The 23,230-nt window shown below is 36.2% G+C and overlaps 1 protein-coding gene across 1 annotated transcript; it reads left to right on the top strand.

Annotated features, from left to right (window-relative positions):
- Window positions 1-1,274: 1,274 nt before the first annotated feature.
- Window positions 1,275-18,000, top strand: LOC5576060 (apoptosis inhibitor 5 homolog). The gene is made up of 9 exons (XM_021845972.1): window positions 1,275-1,510; window positions 1,635-1,796; window positions 3,333-3,485; window positions 3,550-3,723; window positions 4,655-4,858; window positions 4,920-5,120; window positions 5,175-5,371; window positions 16,430-16,625; window positions 16,688-18,000. Exons 1-9 carry the CDS (start codon window positions 1,430-1,432, stop codon window positions 16,991-16,993), a joined length of 1,674 nt encoding a protein of 557 aa, XP_021701664.1. The 5' UTR covers window positions 1,275-1,429; the 3' UTR covers window positions 16,994-18,000.
- The last annotated feature ends 5,230 nt before the right edge of the window (window positions 18,001-23,230 follow it).

Here is a 23,230-nt window from a genome sequence, read left to right as displayed (position 1 = left end):
ATAGGCCTATTGCTATTACCCATGTTTGGATGAAAAAATTGATTTTTGATAATCATAGTGTAACGATGAGAAGTTATAATCGCTATTTTTCAGCACTACTTAATATTTCAATGAATCATGCAAAATAAAAATATGTTGTGAGCACACTGCAAAAATTTCATTATTTTTATTATGGATCCGGTAGAAATAAGGACAAACATTTTTTTCAAATGTATTTTTTCTTAAACTCCAAGCGTCGCGACTAATATTTGTGTTCATAAACATCGTAAGAATGCAGCGCCACACTTAAAAATTGATTTCAAAATCACGCGAGTTGAGGCGCGTCGCGAGTCTCACTGGCGCGATCCGGTTTGGTGGCGGTGCGACAATATATATCATGTGGTGACCCAAGAAACAATTGTAGGCGATTAATAAACTTGCCTGCTTAACTAAAGCTCTACAGCAGCCTTGGTAGTTGAATAAAAGTATAAGTTGTATCTCGACACAAACCTTAGATGCCTCTAACATCCTACCCGTTCAACCAGTGAGTGATTTCCGATACCGCTTCTTTTTGAATCGTCTATTAAGATCTATTAAGGAGACACGGGAGACCGTGTTATTTTCTCTATCTTTTGTCTCACTCTAACAATAATCATCAAAACTTTGTGGAAGCAAATCTCGAGTTTTAGTGAACTGATAAAGCTGAAAATGTATTGGGTTGTGCACTACATGTATAGAATCATAGTGATACATTTTTCGCATCGATATATGGAGTGGTTCTTGGGATTTGCTTCTTCAAATGGATATGGTGATTATGATGACGTCCCGTGCGGCCTTAAGAAATTGTTACACTGGTTGGACGGGTAGTAGCATGTTTGTGATAAATGTTTTGTCCTTACATACCTATAAAATATATAAAAAATAGGTAAACATATAGAAGAATTCAGGTTTTCAACAATACCCATGGGTATAATGTTTTTTGGGCACACCAAGTCTTGATTATTTTCGTCAGTAGATTCCAAGCCTTCAACCAAAGACAACTCTGAGTAGCAATACTTTGTAGTGTAAAGTTTCCAAGCCTTCAACCAAAGACAACTCTGAGTAGAAATACTTTGTAGTGTAAAGTTTCCAAGCCTTCATCCAATAGAGATAGAAAACTATTACCTTATTAGTTTATTACCTCTATTCTTCAACCAAAGAGAAGAGTTGAACTCTGAGTAGAAATACTTTGTAGTGTAAAAGCATTTTTCGCCCGTGCGGCGAAACTTGTTTTGACGTTTTGTCTGTCTAAAATCATCATTATCATCATCAGCGTGAAAAGTTCTCGGAAAAATAAACGTGCATCTTTCGTTTGCGGGTATTATTTCTGAAAATTTCGTACGGAAAACAGTTCAATTTCGGTTGAAATCGGATCCCGCCGCCAGACTTGATCACCGACTACCGTTCCGCGATGGATTCCAGTGGCGATAGCATAGAAAAGCTGTACAAAAACTATGAAATCCTAACCGACGCCAAGGACAAAATCGGCGAGGTAAGAAAAGAGCACCGTTCCTGAATGATTGTTTCGATTTGTGATGATGGGCGGGCGGCGTTTTTAATGGCGTTCCGATTGTTTACGATTGTAATTTTAATGGAAATTTTGACGTGTTTTGCAGCATGAACTGGAATATCGGGAGATTTTGGATGCCGTGAAAGGTTCCGCCAAGGAGAAACGTCTGGCGTCCCAGTTTATCGGAAAGTTCTTCAAGCATTTTCCCAATTTGGCCGAGTTGGCCATCGATCGGCAACTGGATCTGTGTGAGGACGAAGACGCTCAGGTAAGTGGTTGAAGATTTAGGAATTAATTTAGTCTGCAAATGGTTTCACAGTAGTAATATTCTAAAATCCCTATAAGTTTTATAGTCTGAGTTGCCTCAAACAAATCAAAAACTTTTCTTTCCAAATCATAAAAAGAGTTCTAGAATTAGGCTTTAAACTTGAATAAGCTACAACAACCCAGTTGCGAATCACTTTTCAGTGACTTAGTCGCTTCTTTCGACCTGGTCACAATTTGCAAGTCACTTTTTCTGTGAAATAGGCACTAAAGTAACTATTTTTGTGATGAAAATAGGAAAAGATATGAAATGGCATGACCATTTTCACGCAGGGCCGACATAATGAGCCAATATAAAAACATACCGATTTCTATCGACCGTTTTGTACTGTTCGAAAAAATATGACCAAATAAATATTTTGGTGCGAACGACGGCCCAAACAGTCACTATTTGGTCATGTAATGACGTTTCATGAGCTTCAAATAGATTTTCTGTTCCTCAAATGTGGTATTGTTGCTTATAAATGCTGCCAGAGTGCGCCCATTGACTAAAATATTTTTAAGAATATGAATGCTAAACGCAGCTGACAGACTATTTTCAATGTAGGGCGTCACTTTTTTGCGTGTTGTTCCGGTATACAGTTATAAATGGTTAAAATTGTACTGAATTGTCGTTTTTAAAACATGTCGATCGGTTGAAAAAATATCAAAGTTATTCAATTTTTACAAACCGACTTAAAAGTTAAGTAAAGTAAAGCAATAGTTAGATCCCCCATAGATTAGGATATGTTTTGCCCAGCCCAAGAAAAATGTAAAAAAATACGAAAAGCCGAACACGGATTGCAAATACGTCAAATAAAAGCGTTCAATCCATATTATGTTTGGAAAATATGGGACAATAACAATTCAACAAATTAAAAAAAAAATAAAATTCGATCACGCGCCAATATCTAAAAACAATTCAAACAGTAAGTCAGAAGAGTAAACAAACTTAGTTTATCGATCGTACATGTTTCGCAGACGAAACTCTACACGTTTCACTCTGAACCAACTCGATTTTCACTTTCACCACTTTGTTATATGGAGAGATAAAGTAACTTAACAACGAATCAATACAAAACAATACTTGTGTCAATTTTGAACTGGTACAAAAACGTCATTAGTAATTGAACAAAACGGTGTAAATTTTGTCAGAGACGTTTTGTGGGAAAATGGTAGAAAATCAGATTTTTTGGTCGCGTGCTGCTTGCATGTAAAAAAGTACAAGTGAAGAAAAATATCAAAATCTACATTTATTTTAAAATAGATTTAGGAATAAAAGTTTAGGTCTACTCATTTATTTCTCCAAATGGTCTGAAAATTTGTTATGTCGATTCGAAAAAGTAAACGATAATCAATCAAAATTCGCATCACGATTCAATCACTCTTGCAACACTCCCATTCACAAAACTTCGATTAGGTCTGAGGCAGAAGACAGATAGAATAAAATAATTAGAAATCTATGTGGCAAGTAATTTTTGATTATTTGATTCATTTCCAGATTCGAAAACAAGCAATCAAGGATCTGCCACAACTGTGCAAGGACACCAAGGAACATACGCCGAAAATTGCTGATATCCTTGCCCAGTTGCTCATTACAGAGGATGTAACCGAATTGCAGCAAGTGCATCAATCGTTGCTAACTTTGGCAAAGGTAAGTCCCGTTTTATGATTTAACTCCTTTTTTATCCTAGTGATGTAAATATGTCTCATTTTAGTTCGATGCCACCGGGACGTTGACGGGAATCTTCAGTCAAATTGTATCGGGAGATGAACCGACCCGCTATCGGAACTTCCAGTTCATTCTGAACAAACTGATCAAGATCGGACCGGAGGTCATCACCAAAGAAGTGGAGGATTTTGTCATCGCTGAGATTAAGAAAATACTTCTGGTAAGATGGAGTTTTATTAATATCATAGAAGTGACTTATAATGTAGGGTTGGTAGCAGGTTTCAGCAAATCTAGTTTTCATCGTTTTTTCGAGTAGTTACTCTGATGGATCTTCCAAAGATCCTTCCACAGAAGATCTTCCGAAATTTCTGGAGTAATTTCTAAAGGTATCTGTGGAGCAATTATTTTTTGAAATCTTGGAAAATCTGAATGACGATTCTGGAGGAAACCAGTGAAATGAGCTTAGGCATCACTGGAGAAATTATTGCTTATGTTCTTGAAAACATCCTAAACAAAATCTTTGACGAACTCATAGACGAAAATTTATGGTGGATTAATGGAGTAATTTCTGGGCTTATCATTTGAAAAATCTGAATTCTTGAAGGTATCTTAAACTAATTTCACGGAGGAATGGCTTAAGAATGCTTTTATGGTTGTCCCAAAAACTGTAAAGGTAGGCAATTTCCTAAGGGAATACTGTTTTCTTTACAGTAATTCGTTAATGTTGCCTGATTGAGCATACTTATGGTAGTTTTGACCACGTAATCGTTTTCGGCGATGCAATTTTTAGTAAGAACCGCATTTTCCTTGCTCATATCGTTTGCAGAGCTTATGTGAGACATGAATGTTCGGTAGTGTCATCCTTAAGCATTAAAATCATTGTTTCGAAAAGTTGACAAATTTACGTCTAAGGTAAACGCAATTTTCGCAAAAAATTTCACTTTCATTAGTTCATGAATATAAGAAATAGAAGCACAATTCATGATTTGGAAATGTTCCATCAATAAATGATGATACGAACTTTTTACGAGATGAGTCTTTCCGATCAAGTCCGCTGATCAATGATACCCCGGATTACGGTACTTTTAAGTTTCTTTTTCATGCATGATGTAGGTATCTAATGTTCATATTTTCTATGTTTCTGTTCGCAGGACGTCAGTGCAGATGAGTTCCATCTTTGCATGTCCATTCTGAACCAGACTAAGCTGAGTAAAACCGTGACCGGTCATGCCGAGTTGGTGGCCATTGCCGTCGAGCAGGCTGACATGGAAGCCGATCTGGGATCATTGGCTTCGGATGACGAAACCGTTGAGCGGTTCATCCAGTGTGCCAGCGAGGCTATGCCGTATTTTTCGGTAAGTTCTATGCGGTTTCGGTCAGTCAATACCAAACTATATAAACTTTGTCTTCCAACAGTCACAAGTTGAGTCAACTCAATTTATCAAGTTCATGTGCGAGAAGCTATTGCCTCTCAACGTTTGGAACTTGATTGGAGCCGGCGAAGATCAACACACCACCCAACTAAGACTGCTGAAGGTATTTGCCGAGATGTGTGCCTTCTGTGGATCGTTGGAAAAACCGGCGGAGAAGGTGGAAGCCATCTACAATGTGCTGCTGGTAAGTTGTTTAATTGTGTTCAAGAATTCCCCAATTAACTAGGTTTTTTTGCAGGAATACATGCCTCTTCCGCCAGCGGATGCCGACATGAACGAAACACCGTCGTTCCAGTTTTCCCACGCCGAATGTCTTCTGCATGCTTTGCATACGTTGGGAAAGCAAGCTGCTGAGTTTTTAACGTTCCCGGAAGATGCCGCCAAGCTCAAGGACTTCCGTTCCAGACTACAGTACCTGGCACGTGGTACACAAGGGTAAGTTGGTGGCGTTGCTCCATTTATCATTTTATTATTAAAAAGCGAATGTGTCATTTAGCCTGATTAAACTATGTGAAAAGCAAGGGTTATTTGACATAATGTGTAGATAACAAAGGAGTCATTCGGTGGTACAGTCAACTCTCCCTAACTCGAAATTGAAGGGACCATCGAGTTAGGAGGTATCGAGTTACAGAACACAAAACCAGGGCACATGCTATTCAAGGGACCATCGAGGTAGCCATGAAAACCAATTTTTACTATGGTTCTCTAACTCGATATCGAGATACGGAATATCGAGTAATGGAGAGTTAACTGAATAATGTACATTGTAGCATAAGTATTGCGGGGAAATTTAAAAATTTGGATTGCTTCGCGGAAATAACGCGCAGTGGGCTATCTCCGCACATAACAAAAGTCACACAGTGTGCGTTGACTGCTAATTGAAAAAAAGATCATCAACCAAGTCGCTACTTGAGACGTCATCAAAGTCACATTTTAAGTTAACTATGTCACTGAAGAAGTCTCCTTATGGCAGCTTTAAAATGTCCAATGCTGCTAAAAGATCTGATCTTTTATGTTGGGCTCAAGTATTCAGAAATTTGTATGATAGACACTCGGATTTTGATTAGAGATTTCAACGTTGCATCATACACTATGCTTTCCAATCAATGGGCGATGGACCAAAACACGGAATCAGATAGTGGCTCACAATGTTACTGTATGAATTTATTGGTACAAATTCCATATGTTAAACGGGTTTCCATGTATGCGATTCAATATGGTACCGCAATAGAATATGTTGAAACTAAATACCTACAATAATCAGGCAGAAATACGTCCTCCGGCTGGAATTGCTGTAGTTAAATGGACATGATAAATGTAATATTATTTTGTCAATCATGTATCATGGCTCAATAATGATTATGTCTATTATTCAGTAACTTCCTGAATTTGATTCTCAATGTCACTTCAATCAAAACAATCACACCTAACAAAGAGCAAGGCTGTCTATGACCATTTCCCATTCAAACTCTCCCGATTTTCCAAGAATCAATTTTTTTCTTGCAACGCGTAATAATATTGAATAGTACAAAAACTTCAACCAAATATTTTTTTTCCATCTTCATGCTCGATAAAAGTGTTGAACCATAAGAAAACAGCATTTGCTTACTAACTTTTGTCACTAACTGTATATCGTGTGGTACAATAATACTTTTTGCAGGATGGCCATCCATCCGGGAAAAGCGAGAAATACCCGGGAATTACAAAAGGCTAGGAAAAATACGGGAAATTCCCAAGAATTTGAACAACATACCGGTGAAATATGTATTTCAATCATAAGAATACCGGTTTGTTTCTATTTCAAGCGTATGGACGAAACTAGGAAACTGTCTGCCAACTCGTAACTAGTTATTTGTGAAAAAGTAGATTGGAATACCTTGTGCCTTTTAAATTAATTAAAAGATAATTTAATTTAATTAAAAGATACAAGGTACTTCAATCTACTTTTTTGTTTTTCTATTGAGACTTTGCTCAGAGGATTGGAATACATTAAACAGAGAAAATAGTTGTTTGTTTTATCAAAATCCTGTAAAAAAATCGTTGGTTTTTCAAGGGAATTTTTTGGTAGATCATTCTAACAATTCTTACCGATGTCTTGTGAATTGCATTGTAGATTTATTGCGGCAAGATTTTGCACAATGTCAAAGGAGATTTTATAGAACATCAACATTTTTAGAAGGGTACTTAAGAAATCCTGGCACTGTTCTTGATGAGATGCTTGATAGATTTAGATTCATGACAAATTTTAAATGAGATCTTGACAGGAATCGAGGCAATAATTGTCCAGTTTCTTGAAAGTTCTTTAAGGGGTCACTTAAAAGATAATAATTGGTATATTGCTTATAAGGTTTTGAGTAGATTCTAAAATAAATCCTTAGCTATTTTTGTTTTTTCTTAATTCTTAGTATATTCGTGGCGGTTTGTGAAAAGCTGAGCCAAAAATAATGTCAAAGTTCTTGAGAGATCTATTGAAATTTTGGGCAACTTTTGTTAGGAAATTTTTGATACATTGTTTGGAAGATGCTTTTTCGAATCTATGTCGAAAATTGTAAATAGCTTCTTAGGGGAACAGTGAAACGCTTTTTGGTGAGATATCGTTTCTGATTGAAAGATCTCTCCTTGGATCTAACATGAGTTTCACTAGAAGAATTTCTTCAGGAGCCAGTCTAACACATAATTCCGAACACATAATTTAGATGATAATGGGATTACTATTCAACTTTGCCATTTTGTGAAAACACATTGTAAATTTAGAAACACAGAGCAAAAAGTTGTTGATATAATTCCAAGCTTTGTAAAAATTAACGATCATTGACACACGAGCCATAATTTCACCCCATTTATCTGCTTGCATTCACACAACACGCATGACATGTATCGTTCGTGGAAGATGAAGAGCCACGATCACGAAAGGAAAAAAAAACAGACTTACACCACCCACTGTTTGGAGCCGATCACTGTATGTCACCACGTGAGTCGCTGACACACTCTCATTCTTATCATAAAACAGAGGCGAATATTTTTCTCTTTTTTGTACTACGTTTGCAAGTTAAGGGATGTTCGATGATCCAATAGCTAATAATTAAGTTGTTTAAGGGTTTCGTGGCCGTGCGGTTAGTGTTACCAAGCATTTTGCCGCATCGAGTCAAGGAGTGTGGGTTCGATTCCCGCTCCAGTCCGGAAAACTTTTCTTCATGAATGTTTTTCTACTGTGCTACTGGGCATTGCATGCTAGTCCGTTGTCTGTGTGGTGCTTCCTTCAGAAGGCAAATCGTCCACTTGAAGCATTAAGGTGTCAGTGTATTAAAAAATAAGAATTGCCAGAGAATATGAGAGTTATTACCAATTTCAAAACATTTATCACCCGAATGGATCGATTCCGTTGTAGTCTGTGAGAGCTGCTGCTCTTGAACGCTCTCTCGCCACGTACAAAACGAGAAAGTGAATATCAACATTCATATGGCTCTCCGAATGAGCCACGAACTGCTATGGTTCACGAACAGTTACACTCTCTGAATATGGTAGACACTGTAGAATTCTAAGATCTCTTCTTAGACATTTCAACAAATAGTTTGTATATTTTTGTTCATAACTTTCTTCGAAATTCAAACCATTTTGAGCTAACGGTATTCATAAATTTAATCAAAAAGAATTTATAAATAAGTTAAATAAAATTCTCCATTTTTTATGAGGAAAAAAAACAGAAATGTCAAATCGCAGGATTATTTTTTCATCCGTTTTCAATTGTTTAGGCATCCGTAAAAAATCCGGGAATTTGAAAACTGATTTTGAATTAGGGTGTCCATTATTTTTCCAGTCAAACCATGACAATTATTACCAAAGGATCTTAGAACGACCGACTAATATGGATGTCTAAGGTCATTGGGTTTTATTTTCGTTTTTTTTTTCAGTTTCCTTATTTTACGAGGTGAGCTTGCCTTAAGCTCTGAAAACCTCTATAATAGAGCAATAAAAAATATTTCCGTAGTAAGATCACTATAATGTTCAAATTTTGGGGTTTTCTCGTAGCACTAATTTATAAAACACAACCACTAGGTTTAACGTTCAAAGTACAAGAGACCGACAGAGGCCTGCGTTTATTGTAATAACCGGTACATCGTATTTTATCGTTTTATCTCTCATCTCTCAATTATCGTTTACATGCCTTTCTCTCTGAGACGGTCTTGGCTATTTGTCCGAATATAACAATTCTTTCCCCTTAAGAACTGACCTTAATTCATAATTACTTTATAATAAATTGATGACAACCAATCTTATTCGAATTCATAACAAACATGCTCTTAACTTAATATCCTATAACTTTGAGCGCCAAATGTCTGACAATGAAATACATCTTTTTTTTTCTTGTTGGCATGCTAGAAGTTGTAATCTCTGAATACAAATCCCAGGACTCAATATCAATTCATTGCTACTGGGGCTTTCAATTATTTCGATTTTCTTCTTCATCCTTCTTTCTTTTCGATCGCGAAAAACTTCGCGTTCTAATGGGGCTTGTCCTTGCATGCTTTTGTTTCGTATTGTCAAGATCCTTCCTAGCTGCGTTCGTCTCGTCCGAAAACCCTAAGAAGTCATCCTCAGAGTCAATAGACTCCCTACGTCGTTTCTGTCGCTGTATTGGTAGTCGTATTGTCGACCTAGATTGTCGCGGACTCACAATCTTTAGTTGATTCCGATGTGCATTGCAATTGTGCCTGCCGAAAGAGATTTCAAACACATTAGGTGATACTCTTTTGACGTATTTTGCCTCGACCCATTTCTCAATTGCATGTTTGTCATTATTTTTATACCAAACCCTATCCCCTAGCACTAAATTGAGAAATGGATCTTCGGACAACGGGATGTCATATTTTGTCTCTTTATTTGAAGCTAAAATGTCTTTATTTTTTGATTTACTTGATGGGGACAAATCTTTTCGTACCAGAAAATCTTTATAACTATGTCTGGGGTTCAAAAGGTCAACTAAAGTCTTAGGTCTGTAGCTCAAAAGTTTCTCCGTTGGAAATCTTTCATCTGACGAAGAACAAGTGTTTCTATAGTTCGCTAAAAAATAAGTTAATCTATCATCATCATCAAGTGATTTTGTCAAAGGATCCAGAAGGAATTTCTTTAATACATCTTTAACTAATCTAACCATTCTCTCTGCTTGTCCGTTGCTACTAGGATTATACGGAGGACTTTTCATGACCCGTATACCCTGAAGTTCCATAAATTTAACAAAATGACTAGAATTGAATGGTGGCCCTCCATCTGTCACTAGAACGTCTGGTAGTCCAAATCTAGCAAAAATAGCTGTGAACTTCTTAATAACTTTGTTTGCATCTGTTCCATATCTCATTATATCCACTTCAAGCCATTTTGTATAACTATCCACAACTAAAAAATATGTTTTTGATTCAAAGAAAAAGAAATCAGCATGAATACGACTGAATGGCCGATTTGTTGGAGTCCATGAAGTGCTACAAACCGGTTTAGGTACCACTGACATTTTTATACATGGTTCGCAGTGTTTTACAAATAATTCTATGTCTTTATTCAAATCGAACCAAAACAAAGATCGGCGAGCTGTTTGTTTCATTTTAACAATCCCATTGTGATTGGAATGAAGCAGCTTCAAAATATCATTCCTAAGAGAAACGGGTATGAAAACTCGATCCTGGTATATGACACAACCTTCCACTACCTCTAGATCGAATCGCAAAGAAAATATTGCTCGCAAATCATTGTCTGTTTTATTAGGCCACCCATTTTCAATACAAATTGCCACTCTTGAAAGAAAATTATCTGTTTTAGTTTCTTTTGCAATCAAAGAATAATCCAAAGGAAAATCTCCAAAATAGTTTATACTCTTGATGCAACCACTATCCAGTTTCTTGGGAACACCTTGCTCTAGAGGAAATCTTGAGCAGAAATCTGCATTTCCCATATTGGCAGAAGGCCTGTAACAAATGTCGAACTCATAAATAGACATTTCCATGACATATCTTTGCAATCTTGTCACACAAAGCGAATGTTTGCCATTTTTGCCAAAAATTCCCAAAAGCGGCTTGTGGTCTGTATAAATTGTAAACTTTTGTCCAAAAAGAAATTTGTGGAATTTTTTAACAGTGCATACTAGAGCTAATGCCTCTAAATGCAAGATTGGGTATGTTTTTTGAGCAGGGTTTAAAGAGAATGATGCAAAACTTATAGGTTTTTCTTTACCATCAACCATATGAGCTATCACTCCTCCTAATCCATAGCTACATGCATCAGATACAACAATAATTGGTTTTGCCGGGTCGTAAAATTCGAGAAAATTTGCAGTTAATAGAGCTTTCTTACTTTCTTCAAAAGTTTGCTGACACTTCTCGTTCCAAACAAACTTTGTATCTTTTCGTAATAAAGCATATAAACAATTCAATTTGGCAGATAAGTGAGGAACAAATTTTCCGTAAAAATTTATTAATCCTAAAAATGCTTTGAGCTCAGTGGTATCTGCAGGAACTTTAGCTTTTTCAATTGTTAATAATTTTTCTGGCGATGGAAGAAGCCCTTTTTCAGTAACCAAATGTCCGAGATACGTTAGAGAATTCACAAAAAAATTACATTTCTTAAAATTCACCTTTAGATTAGCTTTTTGTAATCTCTCAAGTACCAAATACAAATTTGATAAACATTCTTCTTTAGTTTCTCCCGCAATCAGTACATCATCTAAGTAACAGCGAACATGTTTCAATCCTATTAAAATTTGGTCCATAACCCTTTGAAATATGGCAGCACTAGATGATGCACCCTGTGGCAACCGGTTATAAGTGTATAATCCCTTAATTGTATTTATAACAACAAATTGCTTTGATCTTTCCGATAGCTTGAGTTGAGTGTACGCGCCTGCTAAATCAAGGCAGCAAAACCATTTGCACCCTGCTAATGACGCAAATATGTCTTGTGCTAAAGGTAGCGGGTATGTATTGGGAATGATCTGTTTGTTTATGGACACTTTACAATCAATTACCATTCTTATGTCATTATCTTTTTTTGGAACAATAACAACAGGAGACGCCCATTCACTAACCTGCAATGGTGTGATTACGTTCTGCTTTTCTAACGAATCCAGATGACCAACAACCTTTTCTCTCAATTTGAACGGCACGTCGTAAGCTTTTTTAAATATGGGTCTATCCTCTCTCAGAACAAGGTCAGCTTCATATCCTGTGATAGGGTGTGAAAAATCACCGTCAAAAACTTTTGGAAAGCGAGATTTTATGTCCGATTCAATATTACCCATGTCTAGCTTCAAACTATTGTCAGCATCTTTGTTCATAGCATTGATTCTCATGGTATTTCCAAAAGTTTTCCTCCAGCTAGGATAAAAAACGTCTATCCATTTTCTGCCGAATAACGGGACAAAACGTCTTGTGCAATCAAGTATTATTAAAGTCATCTGATGCTGAATCTCATTAACCATCACCTTAACCGAAATTTCGCCAAAAATTGATAACTGCTGCCCGTCTACTACGACCAAACGACTACTGCATTTAGAAACCTTAATGTGGCTGAAATACATTATATATACTGATAGACTAACAACTGTGACTGCCGCACCGCAATCTATTTCCATGCTTAGCTCAATCCCTTCTACTATAACCTTCACAAGACACGGCTCGCTAAAACGATTGCTTGCTATCATCATACAAGGATAATCATCATCTTCATCTTCTGAATCTCTTATCTGTAACCGCTTGAAATCGTAGCTATTGATCTCAACCGGATCAGCTTCCACAAAATTTACATTTTTGCGATTTTTCAATTTATAACAATTACGTTTTATATGACCTCTCATTTTACAAAAATTGCAAATTACATTTTGATGTGGATTTCCGTCTCCTTGACCACGATAATCTGAATAGCTGTTTCTTGGTTGGTATTCTTCGCGTTGCCGTTTGTAGTAATCATAGCGATTATGATTGAATCTCGTACGCTCACGATCCCTGCTAGTACTTCTACTTCTATTGCGAAAACGCCTACTGTAGTTACTTGAACCTTGCCTTCCATCTCTATTCATGTCATTGAAATTCGACTGACTTCCTAAACGGTACTTCACTGAGTTCACCTCTCTTGGATCCTCATTCTTTTCTTCTAGTTCTTTTGCACGGCACTTAGCTAATTCAGTTCGAATTACCATCTGCTCTACCTCTTCTAAAGTCATATCATCTTTCATTAAAAGCTTGTGCTTCAGATCCTGATCCCTTAAACCAAAAACAATTTTGTCCTTGATTGCTTCTTCTCTGTGTGCACCAAAACCACAATGACTAGCGAGTAATTTCAAAGCTAATACATAGTTTTCAGCAGGCTCATCAACACCCTGCACACGTGCATGGAATTTGTGCCTGTGCATCATATTAGGCTGAACTTTGTCCAATCTTTCTTTCAGTTTACTGATCATGTCACCATAATCAATATCCGCAATGTCTATTCCCGGGTAAATAAGTTCTATTTCATCGAAAATAACTGACCCACTTAGCGCCAAGAATAGGTTTTTCTTGTTATTATCTGTAACATTGTTCAACTGGTAAAGGATATTTATTCGTTTCATATAACTAGCAAAGCTTGAGCCCCGCACATAGTGATCAATGCTTCCGATTAACGCAGACATGCTGACGACTTCGATAAACACACCTGAATGAGATGAAATGGTCTAAAATGACTTACTTGATACACAGCTCAATACTCTTTTCTGCTCACCACAATCGAATCGTCTCACGAAGCTCGTCTCACCAATGTTATTCAAATGACTCTCGTCTCACCGATGCTCGTCCTAACCAATGTTGGTCTCGCCGGCAGTCCTCTCAGCCGTTGACTTCCAAATTCGCTCTTTTTTCTCACTAATTCAGCTGCCTGCAAGCTCTTTATGTTCTTTTGGTGTTCTCACTCTCTTCTATCACTTTGCTGCAGATCTCTCAACCACACTATATCACTGATGATCTCTCGATTGACTATGCTCACAACTGCCAGAACAAATCTGTGTTGTTTCGACAGTCGCTACACTCAGCTAAAACAGCCGTCTGATTTCAACCACTCAATATCACTTATGTTTCTTATACAGTACCTTTGAGTTCCTTCGCTCACTCTCTCTTAAAGCAATTCAATTAAAGCTCAACTTCACTTCTACACCTTGAAATGGCGGACCAAGCGGGACAATGAAAAATTGCAATGGCTATTTTGCTGAATATAGACCATGTGGCACAGCTTCCGTCCAATTTTTCTTTACACTTTTTTTTTCGCAACAGTTTTTTTTTAACTTTTCCTTATGCCAGCTGCTTTAACTACAATTCCACCCAGCTCACTGACTTTCCATACTGCCTGATACTATGGTTGTAAACGAAAATTATCTTCGCTGCACGGTCCACTAATGCACGCTTCCTGCTTTCACTGACCGATACGGAAAAAAATGTTTTACAAAAGCTTCAATGCTTTCTGTAATGAAACTTTGAAACAAAAATCAAAAAAGTTTTCTACTCGTCGTCCACTTATAATGTTCAAATTTTGGGGTTTTCTCGTAGCACTAATTTATAAAACACAACCACTAGGTTTAACGTTCAAAGTACAAGAGACCGACAGAGGCCTGCGTTTATTGTAATAACCGGTACATCGTATTTTATCGTTTTATCTCTCATCTCTCAATTATCGTTTACATGCCTTTCTCTCTGAGACGGTCTTGGCTATTTGTCCGAATATAACAATCACTTACACACATATGTTACCCTCAAACACAAGTTCACCAAAAGTCACCGATGCAACCCAAAAGTTTCGGCTTCAAGCATTCAAACTTTGAAGTTTAGTTATGATTCGTTGAACATATCGTCAAGCATTTTTAATACCTTGAAACTAGCCTTATGAACTGAGCAACCTAAATTACCATAACTGTGACTATACTATTGATTGTGAGTGTTCAAGTACTAAATATAGACTATTTGGTGGAATTCACGAGTTTAGACTAATACTACACCCATTCTATGAAAAACCGATCTTCCGAAATAAGGATACTCGTATTTTTGGATTTTTTGATTAGTGGTCACCCTAATCAAAAAATCCAGAAATGAAAAATGAAATTTTTTGTTGATGTAAACAAAATATTTTTTCAAAGTTTCATATTTTTTTCTTAAAAGTTTCACGGAATGGAATGAAAAACCGATCTAGTGGGTCACCGAATTCCGTGAAAATTTGCTATTTTGTTCCTTATCCGAAATAAAGATAGACGTGTTTTTGGATTTTTTGTTTGGGGTGACCATTTCCGAAATAGGGTGACCAGAAAAATCGCGATTTTGCAATTTTTATTTAAAAAAAAATTATAACTTTTGAACCGTTTGACTGATTTTCAATCTTTTTGGACGAAATAAAAGCTAAAGATTTTCGTGTTTTGAAGGCTTCGGGACCGAAGGGGCTATTACTGTTCTCATTTTTTCTTGAAAGTTTAGAAAATTTTACGTTTACTGTCAAATTTTCAGCGATGTATGTTTTTAGTTTTGAGATATATTTATTTGAAAATAAAAAATCAGTAATTTTTTGTTCGGCACGCCTCAGTGCATTAGATTTTTTATTTAAAAAAAATCATAACTTTCGATCAGCTCAACCGATTTCAATCGCTAGTCAATTGTTGAATTTCTGCTTTAAAGATTGCTTTTGTTGAATCGTTATAATTTTTAAATCTATCAATAGATGTAAAATATGTTTTAAAGTTCAATTTTTACATCTTTGTAAATCAGTCTAAATGCACCGAGATCTTGCATTTTAATGGCAACAAGCCCCTTCAATTTAATCTTAGTATGAAAAACGTTCTTATCGATCACTTGAAGAACCACATGTCGAAAAGACTTCATTACAATCTAAAAAAAATTAAATGACCAATTCGAATGCCAGAGTGTTACAATTTTTAAAACATCTCTTCCGCTTTTTTTTCAACATTAGGGTTTCTATCCCTTGTTTACGATCGGGAAAATTTAAAAAATATCGGGACATAACCGGGAGAAAACCGGGAATTTGAAATCAGATTATCACTGGCCACCCTGTACAATACATCTTAAACAACAACGTTTAACAAAATCATAAAGTATATTCTATTTACTAAGAGATTTTATTTATGATTTCCTGACTGGAGTTAGGGATTTCCGTAATAGTAAAGCCTCCTGTAGATTTCTTTCTTTGTGTTTTAATACTTCTGTGTTCGAAAACGAAAAAAAAAATGTTGACGATATTGAATGATGATAACCATGCAGGTAACCTCGAAAGCTTCTTAAATCCAGATAATTAAGCTCTTAAGTAAAGTATCATGCCAAACGACTCTCATACCATGTTATGCTAAATATCCGTTTAAGCTGAAAACTAGCCTGAAAGTTTAAACTAACATCAATAAAGTTATAAAAAAGCAAATGTACGTTATGCCAAATATCCTTCAATGACGTAAATCGCATTAATGACCTTTATTCTTTATTTTAGATATATTAAGAAACTACAAGAATCTGTCAAGGGTAAAACAACGGAGGAAATGAAATCAGAAGAAAATCAGATCAAAGCCACGGCTTTGAAGACTACATCTAACATCAGCACTCTGATTCGGGATCTGTTCCACACCCCGCCAAGTTTCAAGTCGGTTATCCATTTGTCCTGGCTGCCACCCAAGTCCAAAGCTGTGGTAAGTACAAACCTTAAAATCTTTAAGAACCCTTTCCTAAATTGCGATTTTTTTCCAAACAGGTGGACGCAAAAACTACAGCCAAGCGTCACGCCGCGATCACTTTCGAGGAGAATGGGAAATCTCATGACTCCAAGGGCCCCAAACATGCCAAGAGCAGCTCAGGCACGCAGAAGGTTTACACACCACCTTCGGGCAAATACTCCGGCAAGGTGCAAAACTACTCCACCAAAAATGGAAGCGGAGGAGGCAGCAGCAACGGGGGACGGCGTTCCGGTGGCGGTGGCGGCAGTGGTGGCGGTGGGGGATTCCGTCGGTCCAATTTCGGCGGACGCTCGGGAGGCGGTGGCGGCCGAAGGAGGTATTAGGCCCTGCGTCGAAGTGCAGCTTCGCAAACGGGTGAGGTAATATTGGGGCATAAAAGTACGAATACTCTAGGTTTCCTCTCATTTCCCCAAGTCATTTTACATTCTAATTTCCTTAAAAGTTAGGGAATCTATTTTCCCATTTGGATCCCTCTGTCTGGTAGTTTCTTTTGATTCATGAATTCTTGAGATATTGGCTTTATGTAAATAGACACTTCTAGTGAAACGGCCATGCATGGAACATTTGCACCTGGATACAGCACGAGATGGACAGCAAAAACCGTTAGCTGCATAACTTTCTTCTTCCACAGGGTCAGCCGGATTCGTCAATCTGCATCGTTTGCATTAGTTCTTTATGATGATTTTTGGCATTTTGAATTTTATCTCTTCTCCAATTTTCTGTCTCATTTCACCAAACCTTTCCCCTCAATTTATGCCATCCTTCCTGTAGGATTCACCCTTTCAAAAAGTATTCGTACTCTTCCCCAAACGTTCAAATGTGTGCAAAGTAGAAGTTTTGAAAGAAACTGTTTTTCAACGTGGGACTTGATAACCAGAGGAATCGTGCTGGACAATTTTATCTAAGACAAGAAGATAATGAATTTCTCCTTCTGCTACATTTGAGGCAACCATGAAAAAAGTGTGAGCGTACAATTTACACGATATTCGAATCGACGCTAGGGATTGTTTGAGCATTTGTCGATCCATTAGACGTGAGTCGGAAGTCTTAAGAGTATCGTTTACCCGCAAACGTCTTATGGAATCTGTGCATTACCAAACGAATCCCTCGCCGAAACAACCAAATTCCTTTCCAACATGCAGTGCAGTATATAGATGTAGATGAGTAAATACAAGGGCATTTCGAGATCCTTCGAGAATGCCCCACAAATAACAATTTGATGTCGGTGAGACATATTTCGAAATATTTAAATCTAACGTTTCTTATCAAAGCATCGCACTTCTGATAATATCCAACATATTTAATAAACAATCTAGTAATTAAATGATTCCACACCCGTGGTCGTGATTCATCCGAAATGTCCGTTAGTGGTTAGATATATTATAGGGCCCATTACTCCATAAGTAAAACCGAAGTATACCTAATGACAGATTTTTTTTTTCTGCACGCACACATACCGCAATTTGAAATCAAATACCATCCATCCAAGATTCCCGTTTAGGACATCTTCATGAATTTAAACAGTTATTTTTCCAGAGATTTCTTATGATTTCGTCCCAACTTATCCACTTATACCAATTTTTTTTTTTAGATTTCAATCATGAATTTGGGCTTGTTCCACGAGTGGCGCAAGGTGAGTATAGCAAGGTTACAATACACGACTCGAATGCAGTGACTCGCCGTGGTAAATCAAAATCGAGTATTGTCACCTCGCTATACCAGACCGACACTCTCACCTTATACGCCACTCGTATACTGAACCAAGAAATATCGTACAAAATATTAAAAACTTCACATACTTTGACGATAATTGAAAACCCATTCACACTATGACTATCCATTGATGTTAATGTACAAAGCACATAAATCTCATTGTCAATACTATGAATTATATATGAACTACTAGACATCCATCTACCTAATTGGGTCCTAAAATTTTAAATGAATTCTTGTTTTTATTTAATAACACAAAAGAGCATGTTCTTGCAACTACTTTAGCATTTTTCCAGCTTAAATAACGACTATAATATATTTAAACTTTAATTCTAAAAATGATTCAAAATATGAACTTTGACACTTTTGATCATGTTTGACGTTCACTTTGTCGACAAAAATGCCACAGGGGTTTTAGTTTTAACACTGGGGTTGTTCCTATCTGACATTTCAAAAGCGACACTGAAAACAAAATATACCCAAAATTTGAGTTTAAACCAAAAAGTTTGACAAAATCCTAAAAATCGTAAAAACATGTTTTTGGAAACGAATATTATTTAAAAATTGAGTAAACGTGTGTTTTTGGCCTAAACTTAAGCGTTTGGTACCAAAATTGGGACAGGGCTTTAGGACCCTATTGCAAGTTGATGATGATGGAAGAAGGAATGGAAGAACCAGGGATGCCAAGTCAATTTATCAAAAATCTGGAAGGTTTTGAAAATTTGTCTGGAAAAGTCTGGATTGCTTATGTCGTATAAGGAGAACCTTACAAATTAATTTCAATTTTTACCTGGATCTTCCAGATTTTGTAAAATGGGGCCTCAAATATCTGAAATATTCCAGACAAATCTGGAAGGTTGGCAACGTTCGGAAGAACAGATAATCCAAAACACCCAGAATGGATACACTCAAACAATCCACATGTCGTTTTTATGGCCGGTACGCTGATCATAAGTACTGTGCAAAAGGATTGGAAAAGAAACGGTCAAGGAATGATTCCGCTACCGAAATTACTTTAGCTGTACGCTGCTGAGAAGTAGAGATGATTTCATAACGTCTGTAACGCCTGCCGTACAAATCAAAGGGAGCTGTCACTTTTCCGAACGGAAAAATGTGCCGCTCAATTATTCCGCAAGTAAAAGTGACATTTCTCTCATACTGAATCAGCTGTCAAAATTACTTTGGTAAAAAGGAGAAATTTTACTTGAGTGATTTACGTTTCAGGTCCGTACTTGGCTTTACGTAGCACTTACGTGAATCATCGGTAACACAGAATGAACGCATGAACCTCATAAGTTCCATCGTAGTCTCACGTAACAGCTACATAAATTTTCACGTAGCTTTTATGAAGCGTTCTAATAGATCATATATGGGTTTTCATTGAAATCAATCCATAGGCTCCTGTAAGTAAAATGTTTTTTTTTTTCAATTTAAAGGAAGGACGAAGAATTAAGGGATTAAACTATTCATTATATTTGATCAATAGTTAGAATCGAATATTCAGCAAGGTATAATCCAATATAGCAGTTCATAGCTAAGTCAAAACTCTGACTGTCCCCATTTGCGTTGGTTATTATTATCTTAGTCAGGTAAATATGAAGCAAAATGAATGCGGAATGATCTACGTGGATCTTAACGTAGCAATGTCGTTTGGATTATTTTGAGTGTCACTGAGCCAAGAAATATCATAAAAAGTATTAAAAAAATCACATACATTCAGAATATTACAATTCATATCCAAATTATGTGTATCCATTGGATTTCATGTATGAAGTACATAACAATCATTAAAATACTTGATTATATTCAATGACCAATACTGTAAATTGTATATGAACCAAATTCATGTATGTTATCCGATAACAATCATGTGATTTGCAGATATGAATTTTTTTTGTTTTAAAGCAGTGTTTTCAAAATGGCGTATTCGTTTGATATACTTTTAGCAGATTTAGGTTCCATTACACCTGTTTCAGTGGTTGTACGGTAAAATCAATGTTAAATGGCAACAAAACGTAAGTTAACCTTTTACACAAATCATTATGATATATAAGTTTTATTCGCATCTTACATTTGCAGAGAGTAAGGAACAGGTCCTAAGGAAAACTCAGATTATTCGCTAGTCGCATTTGAAGGACCAAGGCAGGAAAAGACAGACTCGGAAACTAAAAAATCGAAGTCCAAAATCAAAGAATTTTGTTTTTAATATGCAATAAGATGTATATCAAGGATGTTACAAGCAAACCCATATAATAAATAAAGCAAATATAAAGCAAATCCTGAACATTTATTATTAAATTCATTAAACAAACAAATAAAAAATACGAACAAAATTAATAATTATCATCTTAGTTTCACATGGAATTCATTAACAAAATCCAATAACTCACACATGAATATATAATGAAAAGTATGTGATTGATCTGATGAATCTGATCAAAAATTGATTGCGATAGTTTATGTCATAAGCTGATGAAGGTTATGTGAAAAACTAGATGGAAAAAAACCATATGTGTTTTCAGATAAAACTGATATGATTACTTGGTTCAGTGATAGGAACCGATACCCAAATTTTAATATATACACTCAGGCAAATGGACTATTGAAATACATAGGAATCCTTCATGAGAATTCGCCTCAGGAAATCAAGTTTAAAATTACAGATTTGCCTTATGAAACCAAAATTTGAACATATAAATAATTTTCGTGACAACTTGTCAAACCAAGAACCTTGTGATCGATGGGTCTGTGCATACACCACGCACCTATCGACGCCTTGTTTCGGAGTGATGTTAAAACGATACATAAACTGTTATTATTGCAATAATCGTTACATCTTTCAGCCCTGGTCACGATCACAGGGTTTGACGGTGCCTAAGTAGAAGGTGCACCATAATAATATTCGTCTGTGAAACATATCACCATCCCAATACTTTGGCACACCTCTAACGGTTCATGTTTTTCATGAAACGGCTGCATTCAGGCGGAGGATCTGTAAATATGTTTGTATGATTCTGTTAAACGATTGACTTTGGTGTGGTGTTTTACAATGGTGATCACAAGTAGAACTAGTTTGCCTATCATGACAAGGATTCACATTTGCTAATCACGCCTAACATGTTCAACAACATGTTATTTTTGGGAAAACCGGTTGCCCGTTATGGGTGCTTGGAATCAGAAACTCACGCAATCGCTAATAAATCCTACAGCAAAGTTTTCGATAATTTATAAATTAACTTCTTTTACATTTGAAGTAGAATTGTTGTTAGCGAATAGTTTTACACCATCGATTGATTTGTTTTACAATTAGTGAAAATTCACATGTGGAACACGTTGATCGAACTTTTATAATATTTTCAGTGTAGCTCCAGTAGTGTGTTTTCGATATGCTTCGCGGTAATAAATGACTATGTAAAATTCGTCTATGATGCATGATGTTAAATTTATACAATCAATCGAATAATATCTTTGGAATTTAATCGTAAAGCTTTTCAAATGAATCAGTTTGCTTCTTTGCATTTTAGCAGTACATCTGTAACTAAAGTATAGTGGCTGCATGGGCGTAAATAGCCATCAGACTTGAGGGGGGCCACGGCCCCTTCTCATGAGAGATAAAAGTCGTAAAGGATTTAGATAACTTAACAATGCTTGTTTCGATAATATTTATGAACCGATTATAGTCGCGTACTTTCATACAGAGGTAGATCAAAACTTAAAAATCGTCCAAAACCGACTGATCTACTTTCTTAGATACCAAATGTCACTTTTATGGAAAAATAGTAAAAATTTATTTAAAAATCTATGTTTTCGTTTTATATTGCCAAGATGACGTATTCAACCCAATCTTATATTTAGATCTCGAATAGAATACAAGGATTTAAAAGCAGATTATAATCAGGATTTACTTTTCCAATTCGATTTGAACTAGATGTTTGCAAAGTTATAAAACAAGATAAAAATTTAAATGTATCACCCAAGACTTTGAAAAAAAAAATGCTTGCTAGTTTGAAAATATGGATTATTGTTGCTCAGCATTTCTGTAGCAAACGATTCATTTCTCTAAACCTCTCGAATACAAAATTTGAAAATAGGATTGAATAATACCTATTTTGTTAGAGTTAAAAACATTAAATCCTAAAGCTGCTTGGCTACCATCATATTGAAGGGTTGAAGTTTTTTTTTGTATTCAAATAAAGCTGTTGTCAGAAAATTCATACGAGAACAGTTATTTGAAGAAAAAGGATGGAAAGTATTTTGCTCATGATTTTGCTCATGGATTTATTAATATCCAATCATAGTAAGGCAGAGCAAAAGTTCGACCTTAGTGGTATAATCAATTTTTTTATAAAAACAACTAGTGGGCCCGGCAAACTTCGTCTTGCCATCAAGTAGGCTGTTGAAAAATGCTTTGGATCGTCCCATACAAAATGACAGTTTCCTTCACGCTCGTTTTTCCGACTTTCCCGGTGAATATCCTGGGATTTTTATACACACAAACACGTCGGAACACTTGACGAACAAAACGGAAAAATAACCATTCAAATCGGTTGACCCGTTTGGAAGCCATTTCGTGACATACAAACACCACTCCATTTTAATTTATATATATAGATAGCAGTTGAAAATAAATACCATACAGTGAACCTTCAACATATTTGCTACAATTTCGCTGATTGTCTTAAGGCTAAGTAGCCCGTCATTCGTTTTGACAACAATGATGACTTTTCAACTTGCTCTTCAAAGTGATAAAACTCAGTATTGATAATTTATGTTGACTTGAAAAAGTATCACTGTACGCGCTAACATGCATAAAGTATGCTGATACTTTTTCAGCTGTGTCAGTGCAA

The sequence above is a fragment of the Aedes aegypti genome, chromosome 2, assembly GCF_002204515.2.
Source record: "Aedes aegypti strain LVP_AGWG chromosome 2, AaegL5.0 Primary Assembly, whole genome shotgun sequence".
NCBI lineage: Eukaryota > Metazoa > Arthropoda > Insecta > Diptera > Culicidae > Aedes > Aedes aegypti.
This window is presented reverse-complemented; position numbering and strand designations above follow the sequence as displayed.

What these genes read in the sequence shown, in the direction of transcription:
- LOC5576060 (XM_021845972.1), top strand. Translation starts at nt 1,430, where the DNA reads ATGGATTCCAGTGGCGATAGCATAGAAAAGCTGTACAAAAACTATGAA. An exon ending in GTGAGGACGAAGACGCTCAG is followed by an intron (nt 1,797 to 3,332) that starts GTAAGTGGTTGA and finishes ATTCATTTCCAG; the next exon opens with ATTCGAAAACAAGCAATCAA. An exon ending in AGGCTATGCCGTATTTTTCG is followed by an intron (nt 4,859 to 4,919) that starts GTAAGTTCTATG and finishes GTCTTCCAACAG; the next exon opens with TCACAAGTTGAGTCAACTCA.